This window comes from Somniosus microcephalus, chromosome 5 (genome assembly GCF_052327205.1).
Source record: "Somniosus microcephalus isolate GS21.2 chromosome 5, FLI_Smic_1.0, whole genome shotgun sequence".
Taxonomy (NCBI): domain Eukaryota; kingdom Metazoa; phylum Chordata; class Chondrichthyes; order Squaliformes; family Somniosidae; genus Somniosus; species Somniosus microcephalus.
Window position 1 is genome coordinate 117,607,510 of NC_140991.1, and position 27,284 is coordinate 117,634,793.

General features: G+C 43.5%; 1 protein-coding gene across 1 annotated transcript in view; it reads right to left on the reverse strand.

Annotated features, from left to right (window-relative positions):
* The window catches only part of pkd1l1 (polycystin 1 like 1, transient receptor potential channel interacting), a 412,439-nt gene that overhangs the window by 169,827 nt on the left and 215,328 nt on the right, over positions 1-27,284 (reverse strand). The window contains exons 27-34 of the mRNA XM_085989354.1: positions 26,278-26,478; positions 23,355-23,432; positions 23,091-23,230; positions 21,842-21,962; positions 18,837-18,936; positions 18,299-18,491; positions 4,864-4,920; positions 3,760-3,969 (exon numbers count right to left, since the gene is read on the reverse strand). Coding sequence (XP_085845480.1) covers positions 3,760-3,969; positions 4,864-4,920; positions 18,299-18,491; positions 18,837-18,936; positions 21,842-21,962; positions 23,091-23,230; positions 23,355-23,432; positions 26,278-26,478 — 1,100 coding nt within the window. The remainder of the gene's footprint in view (positions 1-3,759; positions 3,970-4,863; positions 4,921-18,298; positions 18,492-18,836; positions 18,937-21,841; positions 21,963-23,090; positions 23,231-23,354; positions 23,433-26,277; positions 26,479-27,284) is intronic.

Sequence of the window (27,284 nt, forward strand, 5' to 3'; positions counted from 1 at the left end):
GTGCCACAACTACTCCCTGCAACACTTTCCCCGTCAGTTTCACCATCACTTGGCCGATAAGAAAACAATGTATCCTCCGACTCACCATAAGCAATGCTACGGGATCTGATAGTATTTAAGAAAAATAGCAAGATTCCTAGACTGTGGCAACCTACTATTAACCTCTTTCCTGCCTGAAAGCTAATTTTGTATACTCTGCCATATGATACTATTTATTCCATATGTTCTGAATTTAGATGATATGAAACCTTGTTAATAGATTACTAAAAATTCAAGTATATAGTATCAACTGTATTTCCTCTGTTCACTATGTCAGTCATGTTGTTAAAAAGCGCACCAGGTCGGTTAAGTGTGACCACCTTTTCCTGAATACTGTCCTTTTTCACCCATTAGATCTATCAAAATAATTTCACTTTCCTTATAACAGTTGTTAAAATTACTGACTTATACTTTCCACATTTGTCTATTGACCATTATTAAAATAATAATTGTGTTAGCCATTGTCCAAACCTCTGGGATTTCTTACTATATTAGTAAACTTACACAAAAAGTTGGTGAAACCTTCACTAATTTAATCCCCATCTCCTTTAAGAACCATGGATTGATAATATCTGGAGCAGGTACTTTACCTTTCAAAGCCTATGTCTGGCATAACTTTCAAGCTGTCCAGCTCATGTTCTGTCATTCTGTGAAATCTTAATTTCTGATCATTGCAACTTTCCCTCTTTTTAAATAAAAACAGATATGAACTATTTACTAAATAACAACAGAAAACGCTGGAAAAACTCAGCAGGCCAGGCAGCATCCGTGGAGAGAGAAACAGAGTTAACGTTTCAGGTCGAAGACCTTTCGTCAGAACTGTAAAAAAACAGGAAATGGAAAGCAAGTTTAGGGGCTGGGAAAAGGGGGAGGTGATGAAAGAACAAAAGGGAAGGTCAGTGATAGGATAGAAAGCAGGAGAGATTAAGAGACATTGAGAGAAACTGAAAGCAATGAAGATGAACAAGGTTGAAGCTATTTACTAACTCTCTTTGTTGTTCGATTCAGCTTCCCACTCACAATTTTAAGTGAACCAGTACTTGATTTCCCCTTTGTTTCTGTACAAATATTTTTTTCTAAACTTTGTATTGTTACTTGAGATGTTCTCAGCAACCATACCTTCAATATTTCTCTTGGCATATGCTTAGTTTTACACCTTGCCTTTATAATGCAGCAAAGATTCACCAGGCTGATACCTGGGATGGCAGGAATGACGTATGAGGAGAGATTGGGTCAATTGGGCTTGTACTCACTGGAGTTTAGAAGAATGAGAGGGGATCTCATTGAAACTTATAAAATTCTAACAGGACTGGACAGACTGGATACAGGAAGGATGTTCCCGATGGCCGGGGAGTCCAGAACCAGGGGTCACAGTCTAAGGATAAGGGGTAAGCCATTTAGGACAGAGCTGAGGAGGAATTTCTTCACCCAGAGAGTGGTGAACCTGTGGAATTCTCTAGCACAGAAGGCAGTAGAGGCCAATTCATTAAATATATTCAAGAAGGAGTTGAATATATTTCTTAAGGCTAAAGGGATCAAGGGATATGGGAAGAAAGCAAGGACAGGGTACTGAATTTGGATGATCAGCCATGATCACATTGAATGGCGAAGCAGGCTCGAGGGGCCGAATGGCCTACTCCTGCTCCTATCTTCTATGTTTCTATGCACCCAGTCCTCCAGATTAACATATTCCTTGTGCATTTGAAAGTCTTCCACTTATCCCTCAATACTATTCTCTACATGCCTGCTTGACCATAATGGCTTCTGTTGCCTTTGCTCTGTTTTCATTTGCCTGGAATTAATTTTCATTGTAGCTTCATTAATATTTCCTTAAATATTTTTGAAACTCATTTCACATGCTCCTTTAGTCTACTTCTTTAAAGTTCTATACTTCCATCAGTCCTTTTTGTAATACCCTCATTGTCAGTACCTGGGCAATTAAAATCGCCCAAGATTTACATTCTGGCCAGTTTGCAAACCTCCCTCATTTGCAACGTCATGTACCTCCAAATTCTCTCTTCCCATCCAGGATTTCTTTAGGGCATTTATCTTTTTATACATATTTCTTGTTGATTCTTTTAATTTAATTCAAAAGAAACAAATACTAAGCCTGCTTCACGACGACATGCAAGCCGTGATCCTGACCAACGGATCCACCACAGACCCAATTCAGGTACAGACCGGGGTCAAGCAAGGCTGTGTCATCGCACCAACGCTCTTCTCGATCTTCCTGGCTGCAATGCTCCAACACACCCTCAGTAAGCTCCCCGCTGGAGTGGAGCTAATCTACAGAACAAACAGAAAACTGTTCAACCTCCGTCGCCTCCAGTCCAGATCCAAGGTCGTCCCATCCACTATCATCGAATTACAGTATGCAGGCGATGCTTGCGTCTGCGCACACTCTGAGGTCGAACTCCAAACCATCGTCACCACCTTCACCGAAGGGTACGAGAGCATGGGCCTTACACTAAACATCCGTAAGACAAAGGTCTATCAACCTGCCCCCGCCACACAGTACTACTTCCCGATAATCAAAATCCATGACGAGGCCTTGGATAATGTGGACCACTTTCCATACCTCGGGAGCCTACTGTCAACAAGGTCAGACGTCGATGACGAAGTCCAACACCGCCTTCAGTGTGCCAGTGCAGCCTTCGGTCGCCTGAGGAAGAGAGTGTTTGAAGACCAAGACCTCAAACCCAGCACCAAGCTCATGGTCTATAGAGCAGTAGTGATACCCGCCCTCCTGTATGCTTCAGAGACATGGACCATGTAAAGCAGGCACCTCAAAGCACTGGAGAGGTACCACGACTGCTGCTTCCGCAAGATCCTGCAAATCCATTGGCAGGATAGGCATACCAACGTCAGTGTTCTTACTCAGGCCAACAACCCCAGCATCGAAGCTTTGAACACGCTCGATCAGCTCCGATGGATGGGCCACATCGTCTACATGCCTGATACGAGACTCCCAAAACAAACGCTCTACTTGGAGCTCCGACACGGCAAGAGAGCCCCAGGTGGGCAGAGGAAACGATTCAAGGACACCCTCAAAGCCTCCTTGAAAAAGTGTAATATCCCCACCGACACCTGGGAATCCCTGGCCCAAGACCACACAAAGTGGAGGAGAAGCATCCGGGAAGGCGCCGAACACCTTGAGTCTCTTTGCCAGGAGCAAGCGGAAGCCAAGCGCAAACAGCGGAAGTAGCACATGTCAACCCAAGCACCCCACCCACCCGCCCCTTCAACCACCGTCTGCCCCTCCTGTGACAGAGACTGTAGGTCCCGCATTGGACACATCAGTCACCCGAGAACTCATTTTTAGTGTGAAAGCAAGTCATCCTCGGTTCCAAGGGACTGCCTAAAGAAGAAGAAGATTAAGCAGGAGAATGATCTTGCAAAGTCCAATAAAAATAAAACCATTAAATTGTTAACAACACCAATCAACTGGCAATAAATGTGTTCCTCCAATAGAAACAGATGTGCCATTTCATAAAGGTCCACTGTGAGGGGAAAAAGCAAAATAACTATGGATTCACATTAGCACAAGAAATAATCGAGCAACTGTCACAGAGGGAGTATTATAATGGAAGGTGGATCATTTCAAGATTCTAATAAAAGTAGATGCTAAGATGGAGCACAGAGGAAAAATAGGTGTTTTTTTTAATCTTCAACATCCCTACTTACAGAAATGAATCTTGCAGTATTTACTAATGATCTTACCAATAACAGCTCAGTCGTCGCTTTCAGACCTTCAAATAACAAACTCTTTGACTTCACTGTGCTGTTGTCAGTTACTGCCATTACATCAGCCACCACATAGACTATTTTCTTCACTAATTCTTCATGCATTCTGAACTCGCCGGCTTCTTTAAAAAGCTTGATCATCTCTTTGACTGTGCTTGTTACAATCAATGCACTTTCTGAAGTTACCTTTAGTGTTTTAAATCAAAAAGAAGTTATTTTTAAATTGAAGAGCAAACACTCCACAGTTACTTTTGACAGAGCTTTTAAATAATAAATCATGTCTTAGACACAGGTCAATGTTACTATATGGCGATAAATATCTGATTTTTTATTAAATCATTAATGATGGAAGGAAATGATAATTAACAACAGATAAATTGCTATAGACCAATCATAAAATTCTTAAAGCTCATTCAATCCTCCTTCTCACTCTGATTTACCAAAAAGTGAAATAGCCACGTGAGAGCAGAGTAAATATTAACTGCAGCAATAATTTACCACACAGGCTTCTCCGATAATAAATGGTAAGTAAATGCATTATCTATTATGTGACTGAACCAGATTGTAGGTTTGAGCCCTGGCAATATGGTGAACTAGCTGATTCCAGCTGGCACAAAAGTGGAACATTAGAAATGGCTTCAACACCCCAGCACTACAGAGGGGGGGAAATCAAAAATCAGCCACAGTGCCTGCTGCTGGTTGCAATCCAGTTACTCCTGTCGCTAAGTACAGATGTGTAGACTTCAGACGAAGACAGGATCAGGTTGGCTCGGATGGCCTCCATAGTTGAATTTGTTGTCAGTACTCACACACAAAGTATGGCACGAGTACAAATTATCAGTGGGCTGGTAATATCTTTGGAACCAAACCCAAGGATGATCATAGGCATCAGGAAGGAGAAAATAAATTATTTTCGTTTAAATTGTAAACAGGAAACAAAAAATAATCTTCTTGGCATTCGAATTTAGAAGCTGTTGTGATTCTGATCTCCCAAACCACAAGCTCAGAAGAATAAACTGAAGCAAATAATTTTTCTTTGATCAAACAGAGAGTTTGTTAACGTGATGAAAGTTCCTTTACCTCATTGGTTATGTTAACAAGGCCATGCAGTGCAAATACAGTTTCCATCAGCTCCCTCTGGAACAAATCAAGAAAATTAAGCTCACACAAAAGATGTTCACAGCAAACCAAACCTCAATTGTCACCCTTAGCTACAATCAACAAAGGCGTTCACACTGTTTTTCCAGAGTTTCAGCGACTCTTTCGAAGTTACATTGGACAAGTAGGAGAATCCCTGCGGAAATTCACCCACTTAATTTATGATTGCTTCCTAAAAAAAAAATCTTTTGCCCATTTTATTACTCCCTCTCCAGACGGTTTTGATTGTGTGCAGGTCCACAGGTAACAGCTGTTATTCAATGTCTCACCTAGGTGATACAGCAAGTGTCAGCTGGTTATTCAATCATGGGAAGAGGGCAAAGGACTTGATGCTGTCCTCGGATGGAAGGGAGACCTTTCCAAACCCATGGCTGAAGAGGCCAATTCTAGCACCAACTAACATCGCCTTGTTTGAGATCAGCTAACTCAGAGTAGATGAAGAGTTGAACCTAAGGCCACATAATACACTGGACTACTTAGAAAAATGTTTTGCTTTTTTATACAGTGGGAAATGGATCATATTGGAATGTATAGTGAGGCAAACAAAGTGACATGGGTGACCATTATGGGGCGGGGGGGAGAGATAGCAAGGAGAGCTCGAGTACGAACAGCGCAGGAAACCCCTGGAATCCTGAAGCTGTTTGTTAAATGTAGAGTTCTAGATACTTGTGAAGCTGATAAGAAGGTTGACTGAAGGAAAGAAATCATAAGCAACACCAGGGCACTGTCGAACACAAAAAAGCTACAAAAAGAGGGATTACATAGGCTAGGAGGGAATCTGAGAAAATTAGTATAAAAAAGGCACATTTGAAATAGGCACATTTGAAGGGCGAGGTAATCAAAATAGCACTAGAGCCACCTAAAGTTTAACAAGTCAAACTTGTAGTGAAGAGTGAAAAAATGGCAGAAGTACTAAATAAATACTTTGCCTCAGTTTTCACAGAAGAGGTGAATATTGAAATTGCAGAAGTACCAACGGTGGCTGTAAAACAATTGGTGGAAGTTACTATTTAATAACAGATGGTACTAAAGAAATTAATTGCTCAAGCTTAAGGTAGCAGGTCATTTTTTCTAACATTATGTCGTTCACTTTCCCAAGCTAGCAGTCAGGCTGGAGTCTAACTCCCAAATCTCCAACAATATCACAGTAAGTGCCCACGAAGAGGCACATAAAAGCAGCCAAAGATGTTGGGCCTCTGATTTTTCTTCCAGTCCTTTCTGTGTAAAATTACCTTTGAGGAAGCTGTGCTTCGGACAGCTGAGATTGGAAGAGTTACTATCATTGGCATTGAATGTGTTGGAGCTTGAATATTTAGCACCATGGCGCTCCACCCAGTGACAATACAACTTTAATACTTGCCATAGTTGTTTCTTTTTATATATAAAATGAATGTCATCGCTGAGCATTCTGGCCAAGTCTGAAGAACTTTATATAGAAGAGAACAATTTTGTTTAATCAAATAGGCAGTTTGCTAACAGTTTAGAGTAAGTAAGGAAGAGAGAACTTGCATTTATATGGTACCTTATGAGTGTCTCACCAACAACTTGCATTTATATAGTGCCTTTAATGTAGTAAAACATCCCAAGGTGCTTTACAGAAGCGTTATCAAACAAAATTTGACACCAAGCTACATAAGGGGATATTAAGGCAGATGAAAGAGGCAAGTTTTAAGGAGCATCTTAATGGAAGAAAGAGAGGTAGTGAGGTGGAGAGGTTTAGGAAGGGAATTCCAGGGGTTAGGGCCTTGGCAGTTGAAGGCATGGCTACCAATGGTAGAGCAATTAAAATCGAGGATGCGCAAGAGGCCAGAATTGGATGAGCGCAGATATTTTGGAGGGTTGTATGGCTGGAGGAGGTTACAGGGTTAGGGAGGAGCGAAGCCATGGAGGGATTTGAAAACAAGGATGAGAATTTTAAAATCGAGGCGTTACTCAACCGGGAGCCAAATTAGGTCAGCAAGCACAGGGGTTGTAGTGTATGTACTTTGCAGAAGGAACTATATTCTGCAGCCCCTGTATACTGCAGTACCAGTAGTGACCACCACTGTATATAAGCATGTGTAGTAACTTTTGCATAGTAGTTCCAGTTTGTCTCCACTCAGTAAAGACCTGTTATAACCAACTCCTGCAGTCCATGTCTCAATTACACACGGACATAATACTGGCGACGAGCAGATCCAAACTTACCTACAGTCTGCACCACCTCATGGGGATCCATCCCTGAAGCGAAGTTGTCAGAGGTCGAGGCCAGAAGAAAGAAAAAAAACAAAAATAAAACAAACAGAAGAAATGGGCGTCGACCGTGGGCAACCGCCTCTGATTCATCGGAGTTGAAGATTTGCAGGAGAGGCTGTCGAGAGCGGGGCTTGGTTATCCTGTCGATGGTGTTCCAGCTAATCGGGCTGGTGGCAGGTAGTACACTGATCCTTCCTGGGCTGCGGCGGGCTAGAGCTCGATCGGGTGGCTTTTCAACGGGGCCGAGCAGCGTTGTCGGGAAGAGGAGAGAGAGAGAGAGGGTAGAGCCGGGCAGCGTACAGACCCGAGAAGAAGGAGGCAAGTGTCCCGCAGGGTTGCTCCGACGACGGGGAAATAAAAGAAATTAGAAGCACAGAAAGCCGCGAGGAGCTGCAGTTTGCCACGGGAATCGCGGAGAGCGGTGTTAGCAGCAGCGCGGGGGGAAGTGCGCGAAGACCATAGGGTGTCGCCATCAAGGCATAAAATGCCAGCAACAGCGCTAGCAGCAGCGGGGAAGACGGAAAGTGCGGGAGGCGCCATTTTGTTAAATCGGGCAAGAAGGCAAAGCGCGGGAGGCGCCATCTTAGATTTCCAAGATGCTGAAGACTGGCAATATCACTGCCTTCGATAATGCAATTGAAGACTGGACCACGTATGTGGAAAGAGTCGAAGTATATTGCGAGGCAAACGAAGTAGCCGATGAGAACAAGAATGTATGGCCTATTGCGGAACCTGATTACTCCAGCCAAACCGATGGCGAAGAGTTTTAACGAAATTGTTGATATCCTACAGGAACACCTAAATCCTACACCGCTGCTGATAGCAGAAAGATTTAAATTCCACAGGAGAAATCAGCATAAAGATGAGAGCAATGCTGATTACCTTACGGAACTACGCAAGCTATCAAAGCACTGCCAGTTTGGAGCAGGACTGGCAGATACACTACGGGACAAAGTTGTCTGTGGACTCCTGAGTGAAGGAACCCAGAAGAGGTTACTCTCAGCGAAAGAGCTGACACTAGATAAGTCTTTCAGCGTGGCAGTATCGTACGAAGCAGCAGCAAGGGGAGCTGCAGAAATACAGCAAAAGCCACAGGAATACGGTGCCCACGAAATGACACGGGGATTTGAAAAATGTTATCGCTGCGGCAGAACAACCCATGACCAGAAGGACTGCTGGTCCAAGGACAAAATATGCAGGCAATGCGGAAAGATGGGACACATTGCACGAGTTTGCAGCTCTGGGAAGAAGACTAACGACAACAAAAAGGCTACTAAGGAACAGTACAGGAAAGTACAAAAGATGACGGACAGTAGTTCCGAAGACCAGATGAGCGATAGTGAATCCGGGAACAAGAGACTAAGCTGTCTCAAACTTCACAACGTAATCGCAAAAGAGGATCACCGAACCATTTGGGTCACCCTCACGTTGGCAGGGTCCCAAGTCAAAGTGGAATTGGATACAGGATCAGCCCTGACCGTCATGAATCGACGAGACTACGAGCGGCTATTCTCACACATACCCTTGAAAGAGACATCCATTGTCTTGAAGACGTATACGGGGCAAAAAGTATATCCCAGAGGGAAAATAAGGGTGCCTGTCGAATACAACGGCAAGGAAATACAGAAATTTTATCTGTACATACTGCAAGATGCTGGACCACCGTTATTGGGATGTGAATGGATCAGAAAGATAAGTTTAGACTGGCACTCCATTCAGGCACTGACGGTGGCTGGTAAAAAGGATGACGACGTCACACCTGGACGATTGTCAAAAATCTTAGCTAACGCCAAAGAGGTATTTCAACAAGAACTGGGAACTCTTAAAGGCGTAACCGCCTTGATAAAAATAGAAGAGAATGCAATTCCCAAGTTTTTCAAAGCAAGACCGGTACCATATGCAATTCGCCCAGCCGTCGAGGCAGAGCTGGAGAATCTGGAGAATGCAGGCATGTTATCTAAGGTAGACTGGAGCGAGTGGGCAACACTCATCGTTCCTGTCATGAAGAAAACGTTAAACAATAAGTCTGAGGAGCCAAGGAAGGTTCGCATCTGTGGGGACTTCAAGGTGACAGTGAACCCAGTCCTTCACACAGTACAATATCCTCTCCCGAGGATAGAAGATATTTTCGCCTCACTATCTGGAGGGAAGCGTTTTACAAAAATTGACCTAGCACAAGCATATTTGCAGATGTAGGTTGAAGAATCCTCTAGGAAGTATCTCACGATAAACACTCACAAAGGTCTTTACCAGTATAATTGACTGGTATTCGGAGTAGCATCAGCTCCGGCGATATGGCAAAGAGCGATGGAACAAGTCCTGCAAGGGATTCCGGGGACACAGTGTTACTTAGACGACATCCTAGTGACAGGTGAAGATGACAGTGAACACCTTGCCAACCTACAGCAGGTGCTCACTAGGCTAAGATAACATGGGCTACGAGCCAATCGCCCCAAGTGCGAGTTTTTTAAAAAACAGATATCGTATTGTGGCCATGTGATTGATGAAGAGGGGTTACATAAGTCCCCTGACAAAATTGAAGGATAGAGTGCTCCATGAGCTTCATGAGGGTCATCTGGGAGGGGTAAAAATGAAGAACTTAGCCAGAGCGTTTGTGTGGTGGCCGGGAATCGATAGAGAAATCGAAGAGATGACCAAGAGCTGTACAAGATGCCAGAAGGTCCAAAACGCCCCACCACAAGCCCCTCTACATCCATGGGAGTGGCCCTCATCTCCATGGCAAAGGGTGCACATTGATTTTGCTGGTCCATTTATGGACTCGATGTTTTTAATTGCGGTGGATGCACATTCAAAGTGGCCAGAGGTAATAAAAATGTCCTCAACCACCACAGAAAAAACTATCACAGCCTTACGAACCATATTCGCCAGAAATGGGCTGCCTGAACAGATTTGCTCCGACAATGGACCTCAATTTGTGTCTGAAGAGTTCCGGAGGTTCTTAATGAACAATGGTGTTAAGCAGTACACATCCGCCCCATATCATCCAGCCACCAATGGATTGGCTGAGAGGTTCGTTCAAACATTCAAGAAGGCTATCAAGGCAATGTGTAATGAAGACATACCCCTACAACACAAGGTGGATAACTTCTTGTTTGCCTACCGGAATGCGACACATGCGGTTACCAACCAAACTCCAGCCATGATGTTCTTCAATCGAAGACTATGATGCCGCTTGGATTTGGTTAAGCCAAACATCAGAAGAGATGTGGAGAACAGGCAGTTTCAGAATATGAATGAAAGGCCGACCAGGAGTTTTAAGATAGGTCAACCAGTTTTGGCCCGGGACTACCGCACAGAGAAATGGCAGCCAGGAACGATCTGTACACGGCAAGGACCTCTAATGTATACCGTGGACGTTGGAGAGAGCATTGTAAGATGCCATGCTGACCAGATTCTAGAGTCACTGGAAAACGTCAATTCCACACCACGATCCGATACTCCTGGTGATGAAACCGAAGTACCAATTGCATCTACCTCAGAATCGGTGATATTGGAAGCAGACGAACCAAACAACGACGTTGATCCCGAATCAACTTTGCCAGAAGAACCTGATACCCTAAGGAGGCGTTATCCAGACAGAATCAGGAAGCCTCCTCAAAGACTGAACTTATAATTGCTTAACTTCAGCTAATGTATCTAGCAACTGTAATTGTAAATATGTTATTTAATTATTAATCAAATGTTATGTACTGTTTAGCTAAAAGGGGAGGAATTGTAGTGTATGTACTTTGCAGAAGGAACTATATTCTGCAGCCCCTGTATACTGCAGTACCAGTAGTGACCACCCCTGTATATAAGCCTGTGTAGTAACTTTTGCATAGTAGTTCCAGTTTGTCTCCACTCAGTAAAGACCTGTTATAACCAACTCCTGCAGTCCGTGTCTCAATTACACACGGACATAATAGGGGTGATGGGTGAACAGGACTTGGTACGAGTTAGCACACGGGCAGCAGAGTTTTGGATGAGCTTACATTTATGGAGGGTGGAAGAAGCGAGGCCAGCCAGGAGTGCATTGGAATAATCCAAGTCTAGAGGTAACAAAGGCATGGATGAGGATTTCAGCAGTGGATGAGCTGAGGCGGGGCAGAGTTGGGCGATGCTACAGAGGTGGAACTAGGCGGTCTTAGTCAGGTGAGGTGAGAGTGACTTCCCTTGACATCAAGGCAGCATTTGATCGAGTGTGGCATCAAGGAGCCTTAGCAAAACTGAAGTCAATGGGAATCAAGGGGAAAACTCTCCACTGGCTGGAATCATACCTAGCACAAAGGAAGATGGTTGTGGTTGTTGGAGGTCATTCATCTCAATCACATGACATCACTGCAGGAGTTCCTCAGGGCTGTGTCCTAGGCCCAACCATCATCAGCTGTTTCATCAATGACCTTCCCTCCATCATAAGGTCAGAAGTGGGGATGTTCGCTGATGATTGCACACTGTTCAGCACCATTCGAGACTCGTCAGATACTGACGCAGCAAGACCTGGACAACATTCAGACTTGGGCTGACAAGTGGCAAGTAACATTCGCACCACACAAGTGCGAGGCAATAACCATCTCCAACAAGCGAGACTCTAACCATCTCCCCTTGACATTCAATGGCATTACCATCGCTGAATCCCCCACTATCAACATCCTGGGGGTTACCATTGATCAGAAACTGAACTGGACCAGCCATATAAATACTGTGGCTACAAGAGCAGGCCAGAGGCTGGGAATTCTGCGGCGAGTGTCTCACCTCCTGACTCCCCAAAGCCTTTCCACCATCTACAAGGCACAAGTAAGGAGTGTGATGGAATACTCTCCACTTGCCTGGATGAGTGCAGCTCCAACAACACTCAAGAAGCTCGACACCATTCAGGATAAAGCAGCCCGCTTGATTGGCACTCCATCCATCACCTTCAACATTCACTCCCTCCACCACCGGCACACTGTGGCTGCAGTGTGTACCATCTACAAGATGCACTGCAGCAACTCGCCAAAGCTCCTTCAACAGCACCTTCCAAACCCGCGACCTCTACCACTTAGAAGGACAAGGGCAGCAGACGCATGGGAACATCACCACCTACAAGTTCCCCTCCAAGCCACACACCATCCTGACTTGGACCTGTATCGCCGTTCCTTCACTGTCGCTGGGCCAAAATCCTGGAACTCCCTTCCTAACAGCATTGTGGGTGTACCTACACCATATGGACTGCAGCAGTTCAAGAAGGTGGCTCACCACCATTTTCTCAAGGGCAATTAGGGATGGGCACTAAATGCAGGCCTAGCCAGCGACGCCCATATCCCCCATCAATGAATAAAAAAAAATTTTTTTAAAGCACGGATATGTGGTCGGAAGCTCAACTTGGGGTCAAATACAATACCAAGATTGTGAATTGTCTGGTTCAGCTTCAGTTGCCAGGGAAAGGGATGGAGTCGAAGGCTAGGGAACTGAGTTCGTAGCAGGGACCAAAGACAATGGTTCGGTATTCCCAATACTTAGTTGGAGGAAACTTCTGCTCATCCAGTACTGGATGTCAGACAAGCAGTCTGATAATTTAGAGACAGTGGAGGGCTTGAGAGAGGTGGTGGTGAGGTAGAGCTGGGTGTCGTCAGCATACATGTGGAACCTGACATTGTGTTTTTGGATGATGTCACCGAGGGGTAGCATATAGATGAGAAATAGCAGTTTGGGTGGAGATAAGGAATAATAAGGGGAAAAAAACACTAGTGGGCGTAGTCTATAGGCCTCCTAACAGTTGCAACTCTGTTGGATGGAGTATCAATCAGGAAATAGCTGGGGCTTGTAATAAGGGAACAGCTATAATTATGGGGGATTTTAACTTTCATATTAACTGGACAAATCAAATTGGGCAGGGCAGCCTTGAGGAAGAGTTCATTTAGTGTATTAGGGATGGGTTTCTTGAGCAGTATGTAACTGAACCGACTAGGAGGCAAGCAACCTTAGATTTGGTCCTGTGTAATGAGACAGGATTAATTAAAAATGTCCCAGTAAGGGATCCCCTTGGAATGAGTGACCATAACATGGCTGAATTCCATATTCAATTAGAGGGTGAGAAGGTTGGATCTCAAACAAACGTACTGAGCTTGAATAAAGGAGACTATGAAGGTATGAGAGCGGAATTGATTAGAGTGGACTGGGAAAATAGATTAAATGGTAAGACGGTACATGATCAGTGGTGTACATTCAAGGAGTTATTTTACAACTTTCAAAAAATATATATTCCACTGAGGAAAAAAGGGTGTAAAAGAAAAGACAGCCATCTGTGGCTAAGTAAAGTAATAAAGGATAGTATCCGACTAAAAACAAGGGCATATAAGGTAGCCAGATCTAGTGGGAGGATAGAGGATTGGGAAAACTTTAAAAGACAGCAAAAAATAACTAAAAGATTGATTAAGAAAGGGAAGATAGATTATGAAAGTAAATTAGCAAAAAATATAAAAACAGATAGCAAGAGTTTCTATAGTTATATAAAAAGAAAAAGGGTGGCTAAAGTAAATGTTGGTCCCTTAGAGGCTGAGACCGGGAAATTAATGGTGGGAAACATGGAGATGGCAAAAACGCTGAACAATATTTTGTATCAGTCTTTACAGTAGAGGACAGTAAGAATATCCCAACACTGGATAAACATGGGGCTCTAGGGGGGGGAGGAGCTAAATACGATTAAAATCACTAAGGAAGTGGTACTCGGTAAAATAATGGGACTTAAGGTGGATAAATCCCCTGGACCTGATGGTTTACATCCTAGGGTCTTGAGGGAAGTGGCGGTAGGGATTGTGGATGCATTGGTAATAATTTTCCAAAACTCCCTAGACTCAGCAATAGTCCCGGCAGATTGGAAAACTGCTAATGTAACACCCTTATTTAAAAAGGGTAGTAGACAGAAGGCTGGAAACTATAGACCAGTTAGCCTAACATCTGTGGTTGGTAAAATTTTAGAGTCCATTATTAAGGAGACAGTAACGGGACATTTGGATAAACATAATTTAATAGGACAAAGTCAGCATGGTTTTATGAAGGGGAAGTCATGTTTGACAAATTTGCTTGAGTTCTTTGAGGACGTAACATACAGGGTGGATAAAGGGGAACCAGTGGACGTAGTGTATTTAGACTTCCAAAAGGCATTTGACAAGGTGCCACACAAAAAATTATTGCTTAAGATAAAAAATCACGGGATTGGGGGTAATATTCTGGCATGGGTCGAGGATTGGCTATCTAACAGAAAGCAGAGAGTTGGGATAAATGGTTCATTCTCAGACTGGCAATCAGTAACTAGTGGTGTTCCGCAGGGGTCAGTGCTGGGACCCCAACTCTTTACAATCTATATCAACGATTTGGAGGAAGGGACCGAGTGTAACATATCAAAGTTTGCAGATGATACAAAGATGGGAGGGAAAGTAGTGAGTGAGGAGGACATAAAAAACCTGCAAAGGGTCATAGACAGGCTAAGTAAGTGGGCAGAGATTTGGCAGATGGAATATAATACTGGAAAGTGTGAGGTTATGCACTTTGGCAGGAAAAACCATAGAGCAAGTTATTATCTTAATGGCAAGAAACTGGAAAGTACTGCAGTACAAAGGGATCTGGGGGTCCTGGTGCACGAAACACAAAAAGTTAGTATGCAGGTGCAGCAGGTGATCAAGAAGGCCAATGGAATGTTGGCTTTTATTGCTAGGGGGATGGAATATAAAAACAGGGAGGTATTGCTGCAGTTGTACAAGGCATTGGTGAGACCACACCTTGAATACTGCATACAGTTTTGGTGTCCATATTTAAGAAAAGACATACTTGCTCTCGAGGCAGTACAAAGAAGGTTCACTCGGTTAATCCCGGGGATGAGGGGGTTGACATATGAGGAGAGGTTGAGTAGATTGGGACTCTACTCATTGGAGTTCAGAAGAATGAGAGGCGATCTTATTGAAACATACAAGATTGTGAAGGGGCTTGATCGGGGGATATAGTGAGGATGTTCCCAATGATGGGTGAAACTAGAACTAGGGGGCATAATCTTAGAATAAGGGGCTGCTCTTTCAAAACTGAGATGAGGAGAAACTTCTTCACTCAGAGGGTGGTAGGTCTGTGGAATTTGCTGCCACAGATTGCTGTGGAAGCTACATCATTAAATAAATTTAAAACAGAAATAGACAGTTTCCTAGAAGTAAGGGGAATTAGGGGTTACGGGGAGCGGGTAGGAAATCGGACATGAGGCTAGGTTCGGATCGGTCATGGCCCTGTGGGTGGCAGAGCAGGCCCAGGGGCCTGTAGCCTGGTCCTGCTCCTACTTCTTGTGTTCTAATTCTGTGTTAGATTTCAGGAGATGGTTCTATTCACAGGGATTAGTGGAGACCTCAGGAACAGGCTGCCAGCTAGGAGTCCTTCAAGAGTAAATTGGGCCTGTTCCTGGCTGGGGTGGAGATCACCTCTTACAGAAGGCAAGTACTGCAGGAAATACAGGGACAGAGTGATCTCCTGGATGAGTTTTGATCGCCTAGATGGGTTGGAGAGGAATTTCCCAGTTTTTTTTCTCCCAAATTGGCCATTGGGTTTTTATCTGCTTTTTCGCCTCTCCCGGGAGATCACATGGGTTCGGGTGGGATGGAGAGTGAAAGTAGATTTGAGGTTAGGATCAGATCAGCCATGATCTTATTGAATGGTGGAGCAGGCTCGAGGGGCCGATTGGTCTACTCCTGCTCCTATTTCTTATGTTCTTATGTTAGCATGGGGCCAATGATAGACCCTTGGGGACACCAGTGATAACAGTGCGGGAGCGGGAAGAGAAGCCATTGCAGGTGATTCTCTGACTATGACTGGATAGATAAGAATCCCAAAGCACTTCACAAACAATGAATTACTTTGAAATAGAATTGCTGTTATGTAATCAAATGTGACATGGTCGCACAAACAGCAATGAGATGAATGACTTGTAATCAGTTTTTGGTGTTGTTGTTTGAAGAAACAATGTTGGTCAGGACACTGGGAGAAGTCCCTTTTCTACAAATAGTGCCAGCTTGTACAAGTAATTTGATTAGTAAAGAGCTATCCTAAAATATGTTCCAAATATTTGTGGGTTTTTTGAGGGGGAAATGGCAGGAAGGGGAACAATTTGTTTAAGATATATTCTCATTTCTAGTTCCTCCAGTAAACTTTGAGATCCTGATTTTCAGTCATTTAATCGAATTCAGCTGCAGTGCATGTAGTGTAGTGATGAAAACAAGAGCTCCCCTTATGATTGGGATCCAAATAATTGTTTTTCCTTTAGGCTCCATCAAAAATTATAGGAAACATTGACTAAAGATTGACTGATTTAATTTATAAACTGCAATCAGTGACTGAGTGCAGGACAATTCTTGGAAAATAATCCTCACAGTAATATGGACGTTGATGGGACCCTCTTATTAACACCAATACTTCAATGGAGTTTATATTTATTCAATATATCCTTTTGCCCAGGTAAATAGAATTTTTAAGAGTGGCATTTTAGCACTCTGCCAAAGCAACAACCATTGCAATAAACTAAAACTGACAATGGGGATGAAAAACACTATTTAATACATAGCATAATGGTGGACAAATAGTAAGTCGGTGACAAGAAGCTGGAAATATGATGCACATTCTAGAAGTGGGGCATGGGCCATATTGCACAATTCCTCAACATGTATTCAGTTTCCATCATACATTTTGTAATTCAGGTTAAAGCAATACAAATTTTAATATTAAATAGGAACTAAATTACTGCAGACTGTGGGGTGATTCCAGTGACTTTAAAAAAAATTAATTCCTGGGATGTGGGTGTCACTGGTAAGGCCAGCATTTATTGACCATCCCTAATTGCCCTTGAGAAGGTGGTGGTGAGCTGCCTTCTTGAACCGCTGCACTTCGTGTGTGTTAGAGAAGGAGTTCCAGGATTCTGACCCAGCGATGCTGAAGGAACGGCGATATATTTCCAAGTCAGGTTGGTGTGTGACTTGGAGGGGAACTTGGAGGTGATGGTGTTCCCATGCGCCTGCTGCCCTTGTCCTTCTAGGTGGTAGAGGTCGCGGTGTGGGAGGTGCTGTCCAAGAAGATGGTACACACTGCAGCCACTGTTTTCCGGTGGCGAAGGGAATGAATGTGGTTGATGGGGTGCCAATCAAGTGGGCTGCTTTGTCTTGGATGCTGTCGAGCTTCTTGAGTGTTGTTGGAGCTGCACTCATCCAAGCAAGTGGAAAGTATTTCATCACACTCCAGAATTGTGCCTTGTAGATGGTGGAAAGGCTTTGGGGAGTCAGGAGATGAGACACTAGCTGCAGAATACCTTGCCTCTGACCTGCTCTTGTAGCCACAGTATTTATGTGGCAGGTCCAGTTAAGTTTCTAGTCAATGGTGACCCCCAGGATGTTGATGGTGGGGGATTCAGCGATGGTAATGCCGTTGACTGTCAAGGGGCGGTGGTTAAACTCTCTCTTGATGGAGATAGTCATTGCCTGGCATTGTGTGGTGCGAATGTTACTTGCCACTTATCAGCCCAAGCCTGAATGTTGTCCAGGTCTTGCTGCATGCGGGCATGGATGGCTTCATTATCTGGGGAGTTGCGAATGGAACTGAACACTGTGCATTGATGAAGCAGCTGAAGATGGTTGGGTCTAGGACACTGCCCTGAGGAACTGCTGCAGCGATGTCCTAGGGCTGAGATGATTGACCACCAACAACCACAACCATCTTAGGTATGACTCCAGCCAGTGGAGAGTTTTCCCCCTGATTCCCATTGACTTCAATTTTACTAGGGCTCCTTGATGCCACACTCAGTCAAATGCTGCCTTGATGTCAAGGCAGTCACTCTCACCTCACCATTGGAATTCAACCCCAGAATGTTGATGGTGGGGATTCGGTGATGGTAATGCTGTTGAATGTCAAGGGGCAGTGGTTAGATTCTCTCTTGTTGGAGATAGTCATTACCTGGCACTTGTGTGGCATGAATGTTACTTGCATTACTGTGCTGCCTGTTCTCAATTTTGACATAATTACCAGAAAATATGAAAAATATTTCAAGGAGATGACATAATAACATGTGGTACTCTGAAGAATTAGTATCATCCTGGAAAACACAAGTTAAGGTACACCATACCTGATTAGATATAGTTAGGCAGCAAAGAGCCTTTATTAATGCATTTCTGGTCTGTTTCTGTAATTCTCGTGAGCTACTCCCCTCTTCATGGAGACGATGGAGCACCCTGGCCAACAGTAGGATGTAATTTTTGGTTTCTTTTTGGTTTCCCAACAAAATGAGAGTTGAAAGATTCTGAAGACCCTGGGCATACCTGAATGAGAGGGGGAAGGGTTGCCTTTACTTAGAGAATTTCTCATGGCGACATATGAACCTCATTTAATTTCTGTAATGGATTATATAACATACAAATTAGTGAAAGCATTTTATTAGTACACTGATAGTTTAGTAAAAGTAAAGATATAAATTGATGATCGCTGCTTTAGAATAAAAACCTTTTGCAGAAGTACTAATGGTAAAAAAAATGATATTTCTGTCACTTTGAGATTTTCCTAAGATGCATCAGTTTATTTGTTATAAGTTTTCACAGTTGACAAATGAAAAGCATCTCTGGAATTGGAAACATGATTCATACTTCAGAATCGACTCATTTACTCACAGTTCTTCATCTGTTTTAGTACTTGGTGAAACAATTGGAGTAACTGAGCATGGCTTTGTTTTAGATCCAAATAGATCGGTGATCACAGTGTTGATTGTCACTATGAAAGTAAAGAAATATGAGCAAAGAGATTTTAAACAAAAGAATCATGGGCAGTGTGATACAGCAGCACAACACAGTGAAGCAATTAAGCATGATATTATTGAACAGCAGAGATTGCACCCTTGATTGTTCAAACATCAAGCTCTTAATCATGGGAGTACCATCGTTGGGAAATGTAAAGTGGAAAACAAGAAGGAAAACGGGACAACAAATCAAAGCATCAAGTTTTTGAGCTCTAGAGCCTTTTGCTCCATTTGCCACATTCAGGCTGAAGAAGATCACTGGCACCAATAGTGTGGGATAAAATAGTGGAAAGCCACTTAGAAACTAGTGTGGGAATACAAGCAACTGGCTGTTGCTGAGGTCTCAGATTCTTAACTAAGCCACATAGAACACAAAGGGGGGAATTTTAACCTAAAAAATGGTGGGTTTGAAGCGTGGGGGTAGTTAAATTGTTAAAAATGGGAATTCCCGACGTGAACCCGCCTCCAACCTGCCAACTTCCGGTTTTAACGGAGGTGGAACGGGGGGTAGGCAGCCAACCCACTGCCAGGCAGCGGTACATCAGTTTAAATATTATAATGAGGCTGCAAGCCTCTTTTATAACCTCCATTTTGTTTATAACTGCATGTGGTCGGGTTTTACACTCTTCGTAAACCACAGCAGTTACAGCAAGGTGGGGACTGCTGCAGCCAGGAAGTAAGTGCCTTTACACCTACCTCCTGGATCCAGGGTCCCTGCCTAACCCACCTCGTACAATCGGAGACCCCCTCACAAGGCCCCCTCCTGGGTTTCCATCAACGCCCCCCCACCCCACTCCTCCCCCCCCACCCCCGCCAGTCCCACGATGTCCCCGATCTTTCATTGACACCCCACACCCTCCCCATCCTCCGGAGGTTGGCACCGGCCCCACCCGACCCCTCCCTCTCTCCTCTGGCAGGCCTAACCGCCCGAGGCCTCCCAGGTTTCCCGACCAGCTTGGAGCCCCCCCCACCCCCCGGTCCCCAACTCACCTTCCTCCTTAAAATCCAGCCCAAAGTGTCCACAAGTCCACAAAGCAGTGGCTGATAGCTTTGATGTAGCATTTAATACTACAGATGAACCAACTATCAATTCAAAAGGCAACAAATTCTCCTTCAATGATTGTGAGCCAAAAGTTTAATGCATGAAAGATTTTTTTTCCATCCCTTGACTGACCAAAAACATGCTATTATGTATAACTATGGCTTTTGTCAATTTGACTGGATGTGCCAATATCCCCAAAAAGGAAAGTTCAGAAGATGACAATGCCATGAATCGCTTTTGGAAGGGTTATATTTGGTACTTTAACCACCACCATCCCTCCCCCAGTTGTTCACTCACATCATGTGCAATCTTAGCATCCTACTTTACCCAAAATGGAATATCAAACCCCATAATCCAGTCCATTGTTATAGCTGTGTATTTCAACATTTGCAACATGCCTGCCATCCCTGCTGAATTTTCATCCATGCCTTTATCACCTCTGGATTTTTCCAGTGGTCTGCTTGCTGCCCTTCTGAGCTACACCCTACATAAGCTACAACTTGCCCAAAACCACACTACCCTGCACTAAAGACCACTTGGATAATACAACCTCTCTGATTGCCACTGCCTCACTGTCCCTCAATACAATGGCCCAGTAATTCGGGTCCCAACGCGTGAGTACGCACGGGGTACTCACGCGTGGACCCGATGGAAGTGCCGGTTTCTTGCATGCACAGCGCATGCGTGGGAAAACGGCACTTCCGGTCCCCTGAAAGCAGGGGTTAAGAGGTGAAACGCGTGCGACGTATGAGGCAGCGCGTGCGCGTTGAACTTCCTTTTTTTTGACAGGTTTGCCCGTGCGTGAAGGCCTCCACTTTTTACACATTAAAAAAGCAGACGTAAGGACTTCATTTTAAAAGGTAAGTGGTCAATTAATTAAAATTAGAACATTTTTTCCACAGGTTTATTATTTTTAAATACTTTACAGTAAGGTAAGTGTATTTTTAGCTCCGATTTTTTATAAAATTATTTTTTTTTAAATTTAAATTACTGTTTAAAATGGTTATTTAATGTTCAGGGAGAAAGCAGGGACAGGGTACTGAATTTGGATGATCAGCCATGATCTCATTGAATGGCGGGGCAGGCTCGAAGGGCCGAATGGCCTACTCCTGCTCCTATCTTCTATGTTTCTATGTTTCTATGTTATTTATAGTTGATTTAAATAGTGTGATGCTTTAAAAAAAATTATTTTAAGGTTATGTACTGTTTTGGGCGCCCGGAGTTTTCATGAGTTTGACAGGTCTTATGTCAAATTCATGAATGGACTTTTCCCTCCTCCGATTGGTTGCCCAGTGCTCACGTGATCCCAGCCGACGCATCGCACTAAGTACGCCGCTGGATCACGCAAGCACAGCGCGCCGGGAGCTGAACCGGGCCACAGACAGGAAATCCACGCAGGCCCAGGCCTCAACTGTCGGCGCGCAATGTAAGTGTAGGTCGGGGGCTTGCACCCGCGGGAAGCCCCCGACACGAATTTCTGGGCCATTAAGTTCAAAATCATTGTTCTCAACTGCAAGCCCCACCATAGTATTGCAAACCCCGTCAGCCTTGTGTCAGAGTGTATCCTCCATCTTCCAATTCTGGCTTCCTGTGCAAACCCCATTCCTTCTATTTCACCTTTGATGGCAAAGCTTTCATCCTCTTGGCCCTACTCTCTGGAAGCATCTCGCTGAACCCATCTTCAAAAGCTTCCTCAAAATCTATCTCTTTAATCATGCCTTCAGTCACCTCCCCTAACTCCTTCACTAATGTTCCTTGTAACCAGTCTCTTTCGTTAAGCACCTTAGCACACTGTCTATGTTAAGTGTCCAATAGCTGTTGTTTTAGATAGGACTTACATTTATATCCATCAGTTGCTTCTCCAGCAGGCAAAGTAAAGTAGTACTCATGATCCCTTCCATCATACAGAACAGTTTCAGTTGAATTGCCAATCCTGTAGCTATACTCATAATGCAGATCCTTCAATAAGAAAAGAACATTTCCAGTCGAACAATACACTGGTTTCATATCAATAAGTTCCTTAGCGATTATAAGATAACTACTACAAGTGCATCCTAAATCCCAAATGAATATCACTGTTGCTTTAACTCTGATTGTTCCAAACCCTTTCTGAGAAGTGCACAATGCCGGTCACAGGATTTATGAATTGGGAACAAGAGCTATTGAAGATAACAGTCTCCAGTCTGACCCCCGATACTGCAGGATTTAAAAACCAAAGCCAAGAAATTAACAGTTTACTTTACCAAATGTTATTAATAGTGACAGTATTGTGACTGGGTTTGCTGAGCTTTAAATGTAATAATTGGAAATAGGACCTTAATTGTTAACCTGCTATTTCTAAGGCCCTAAACTGAAATTGTGAAGAATAGTGCAGAAGGGGTTGGGTGAGCAGTGAATAGAAAGATTTTAACTGTCAGAAGCAAATATTAATAAGTCTGGGTCACCCCAATCAATGGTGTTTCAGGTCCACACCATTTTGAATGGCAATCGTTGTTGTTAAATGCAATGTTCATGTACATGGGATCATTTACTATTATGTATATCTCATCGCAAGCTTCCTACTGTTGGTTGACTGGCATTTAGAACCACAGCACTAAAGGTAATTGTTGAAATATCTGTATTTTGAAATTAATATATCCTATTGCAGTGAGAGGAATGAATTATCTCTGTTAGTAGGTTAGTTCTTTTGTAATTATTTCAGGGATACTTTCATCACAGGAATGTAGAACTGAGGCTGCCCAAGGCAGGTGTAGGAGACAAATGACGAAAACATCTTATAATCCCTTATAACTGGAATCCTGACAACGGGTATCTTTTTAAAAATTGATTCATTTTCAATTGTTAAATGCCACTAATGTGAGCACTGATAAAAATAGAGGAACTAATCTGAAAGGAGTTACTAAATTGACAGTGTGAGGGAATTGAATTAACATATGTAAACAGGTTTTGTTGTTTACTTTTTAAAATGGTGCATTTGTTCCAGGCTTGAGCAGCAACATTGCATATTCTAATATGCATAGTGCATTTAGCAAAGGAATGATTTCTGAAGTGGCAACTTGTTGATTTTTTTTAACACTACAAACCCACCTTCCTCCCCGACGTACAGAACATGCTATAATGTGTCTGAATCTCTGATCCTATGCTGGGTCGCACTTCACATGTCAATCCTTGAGGAGCCTCATTGGTGAAGAGGAAAAGCTGTGCTTTTCCTGTTTGGCTCTGGCCTCCTATTAGAGAAGTAGATGGTGTGCAGAGACAAGAGCATAAAATATCACAAACTCAGCAAACACATAACTTCTGTGAGCATAAGGCCAAAGTGAAGTTCAAAATGCTTACAATAGTCTTACTCACCAACAATAACTTCTATCATGTAAATCTTCTTACTTTGCAGGCCAAAAGGTTTAAATGTTAATGTCTGTGATTTTATACCTGTGGAAAAAGGCATATTAGTTATCAATGGGTGGGTGTAGCAGAAAAACTAAAAATATTAGGTCAACACAACACGTTTAAACACAGCTAAATCTTAATTTATAGCTAAATAGTAAAGCTGAATTAACTTATCATTTCAGTCGTACTTATCTGATCTGACTTTGTCTCTACTTTTCCAATGTTCCCCTCTTTCCTTGCCTCTTTTCCTGAATGCAATAACTGATACTGGAATAAGGCTCCACAAACATCAGTTACCCTCTGATGCTTCATCCAGATTATCATTCTTCATATGTGAACTTAGAGAGTGAGTTTCAGCAAGCTGGCAGTGTGAGGGAGATGAGGACATCAATCTGAACCCGATTATTTTGTCCAATGTGCAGATGGAGCAAGTTCAGATTAGAAAAGAGGTGCTCTTTCCCTCAGATGGTCGATGGGTACCAAGGCAGTAGGTAAACAGGCATGGTGAGAGGTGGCACAACATGTGAATGCACTCAGCATTATCACCAGGATCTGGCAGCAGTGCAGACATTTATTTTTATCACCTCACCAGGAGTAAGGCTCCTTTTCACATCTCTCATATTCTCTGCACAGTCTTGGAGGGCTCTACCTTTACCTCAGCCCTATCCATGCTTGTCCATAAGTCAGCAGGGAAGACTTCACTGCACCTTCATTCTGCTTGCACTCAGACCCTCAAAAGCTGTGACTGCTTTCACAACTACTTCTCCCTCTTGGCCTAACTTGCTGCTTCTTCATGCAAACTATGGTAAGCTGCTCAACTGGGAAATCAGACCAGCACCAAAATCAGTGATAAATGGGCAAGAGGAGCAGACATTTGATTCTCCTACTATCATCCCGTTTTTCAGTGCAGGCAGGTGGTAAACTGGCCAAAATCATATCATATTTTCCAGCTGCTCGTCTATTTCACTAAATTTCAAAAGAATAATGCAACTTTCATTTTGAATCAAAGAACATTACAGTACAGAAACATACCATTCATCCCATCATGTCGGTGCCCTATTTTTCACAGCACAAATCACATAGTCTATTCCCACTCTCCTGCTCACTCCCCTTTAAAAATTCCTTTTTTAAGCAACTATATAATTCAATTTCAAAAGAATTTACGGACTGTGTTTCAACAATAGTTTGTGGCAGAGATTTTCACATTCAACCCACCCTGAGCATAAAGGACATTTTCCCAATCACCACATAATTGACTGAGAAAGTGATCCTGAGCACGCTGCAAAACAAATTCATTTTTCTCACCACAAACATTCTCCTTATCCCAGCCTATTCTTGGAGAATTAAAATCTGCTATAATTATCACTCTATTGTTGATATTGTTGGTGCTCTCTAATCGGGTTGCACATTTCATTGTTGATTTCCATTCCACTGCTCAACAGCATATTACATACTCCCCACTAGTGTGACTGATCCCTTGACATTCCTCAGCTGAATCCAAAGCGATTCTCTTTAGACCATTTTTCTATTAACATCCTACTGCTCCAGGACGATGATGTTTTCTCTAGTTAATACCATTACCTTACTGCCCTTTCTTCCTCCCTTATGTCTTCTGAAAGATTTATATCTGGGTATATTTAACTTCAGATGCTGCCCCAGCTACAACCATATTGTAGTTTGTGCTATTATGGAATTATTTTCTATTTTAATCAACGACTTTAGTTCCCCAATTTTGTTTCTTATACTCTCTACAATGATATACATAAATTTTAGTTTGAATTGACAATTTTTCCTTTCCACATCTTGATTCCTTTTACTATCTTATTCTGATTAACCTATTTCAACCTTTCTACCTGCTTATTATCTATACACTTGAAGTTTACTTTTCCCTCCAACCAAACTACTGCTTGTTTTACCAAACAACCAGGTACCTGAATTCTTATTAACAGTTTGGGTTAAGATTTGTACTTGTACACAAACAGATCCTGTTATTCACTTCACTTTTCTTTGGGTAAGTAATTGCATCCCACTAATATTCAAAAACTACAGCCGCAATATAGGTTTAATCCTTTGAAGTCCACAGGTTAGTTTACTCAAATGGGTACTGCCATTTGCCAGGACCACTGATAAGTACATATAGCATGTGAGCTGAAAAGTTACAAACCAGTTGGTCCAGAGAAAGAGGCATGTCACGGGACCTGCAATAAGTCGAAGAGTTCAAGTCAAAGTTAAAAGTCAAAAGACTTTCTGCAGCTATTCAACTGTAACTGGCAGAAATCTGCTAAACTAGCTGGAACTAAACCAGGACCTGGATTAAGTCAGGGATTCCACCTGTTGGGACAGAGCCAGCACCAGCCCCAATACACCACTCGGCACAGATGGGGAATGGGGCCAGGGACTTCCTACATTGAGGGATCCCATGCTCCAAGCTCTCAGTGAGACTTGGTGTCTGGTAGGCAGTGGTATGCCTGGTTAGACCATAGCCAGAAGTGGAGCCCAGCTGGGGGTCCAGGCTAAGTTCAAGGCCTGAACCTCCAAATAATACTTTTGGTAACCTTCTCACAAAGGGGGCTGTGGGCCCAGCCATTTTCTCTTTCTGAGAGGGGAAAGGCCAGACACGCCATCCTTGCTGGACCATGTCCACCGTTCTTTTCGGTATCAAGACTATGCCAGGCACCCAGATATGTCATGAGTGCTGTGGATGCCCCCCATCGGCACACAAATCAGGGAACTCTCCCTGACTCTGTAACGTCCACCAGGGTCAGTGGCGAAGATTCCCAGTGGCCACATCTCAGCATTTACATTGGGACGCACCCCCTCGCACATTTTTGTGGAAAAGCACTTTAATACGAATGATCCCTTTACTTTTTTCAAACTGTCTATTTACCTGTTGTTGTGTAGGTTTCAAACTTCATATCATTAATGGCTACTTTAGTCCACTCAATCATGGGACTGGGTCTAGATGCAGGTGGAGGCTGCATGTCTGGAAGTACATCATCACCATCTTGCGTTTCTGACCCAAAATTGGATCCTCCAGATGTATCTGTACCAGCCCCAGTACCAATACTACTCCCACTGGAACCACCTCCTGTAACTCAGCAAAATAGTTTACAATAGTTTAAAAAATCAAAAAGGAGTTTTCAAGCAAAACATTGTTTTCACAAAAAAAGTGTTTAACATAATGGACCATGTACAGTAGGCACCTCAAAGCACTGGAGAGGTACCACCAACGCTGCCTCCGCAAGATCCTGCAAATCCATTGGCAGGATAGGCGCACCAACATCAGTATTCTCGCTCAGGCCAACATCCCCGGCATCGAAGCTTTGAACACACTCGATCAGCTCCGATGGACGGGTCATATTGTCCACATGCCCGATACGAGACTCCCAAAACAAGCGCTCTACTCGGAGCTCCGGCACGGCAAGAGAGCCCCAGATGGGCAGAGGAAACGCTTCAAGGACACCCTCAAAGCCTCCTTGAAAAAGTGTAACATCCCCACCGACACCTGGGAATCCCTGGCCCAAGACCGCACAAAGTGGAGGAGAAGCATCCGGGAAGGCGCCGAACACCTCGAGTCTCTTCGCCGGGAACAAGCGGAAGCCAAGCGCAAACTGCAGAAGGAATGCACGTCAACCCAAGCACCCCACCCACCTGCCCCTTCAACCACCGTCTGCCCCACCTGTGACAGAGACTGTAGGCCCCACATTGGACTCATCAGTCACCTGAGAACTCATTTTTAATGTGGAAGCAAGTCATCCTCAGTTCTGAGGGACTGCCTAGGAAGAAGAAGAAGTTTAGCATAATGCAATAACTGAGATCACCAAACTGCATCATGATGTCACTTGCATGTGATAACATCATAAGAAAAACAATACAATGCTCTTCTGGATCCCA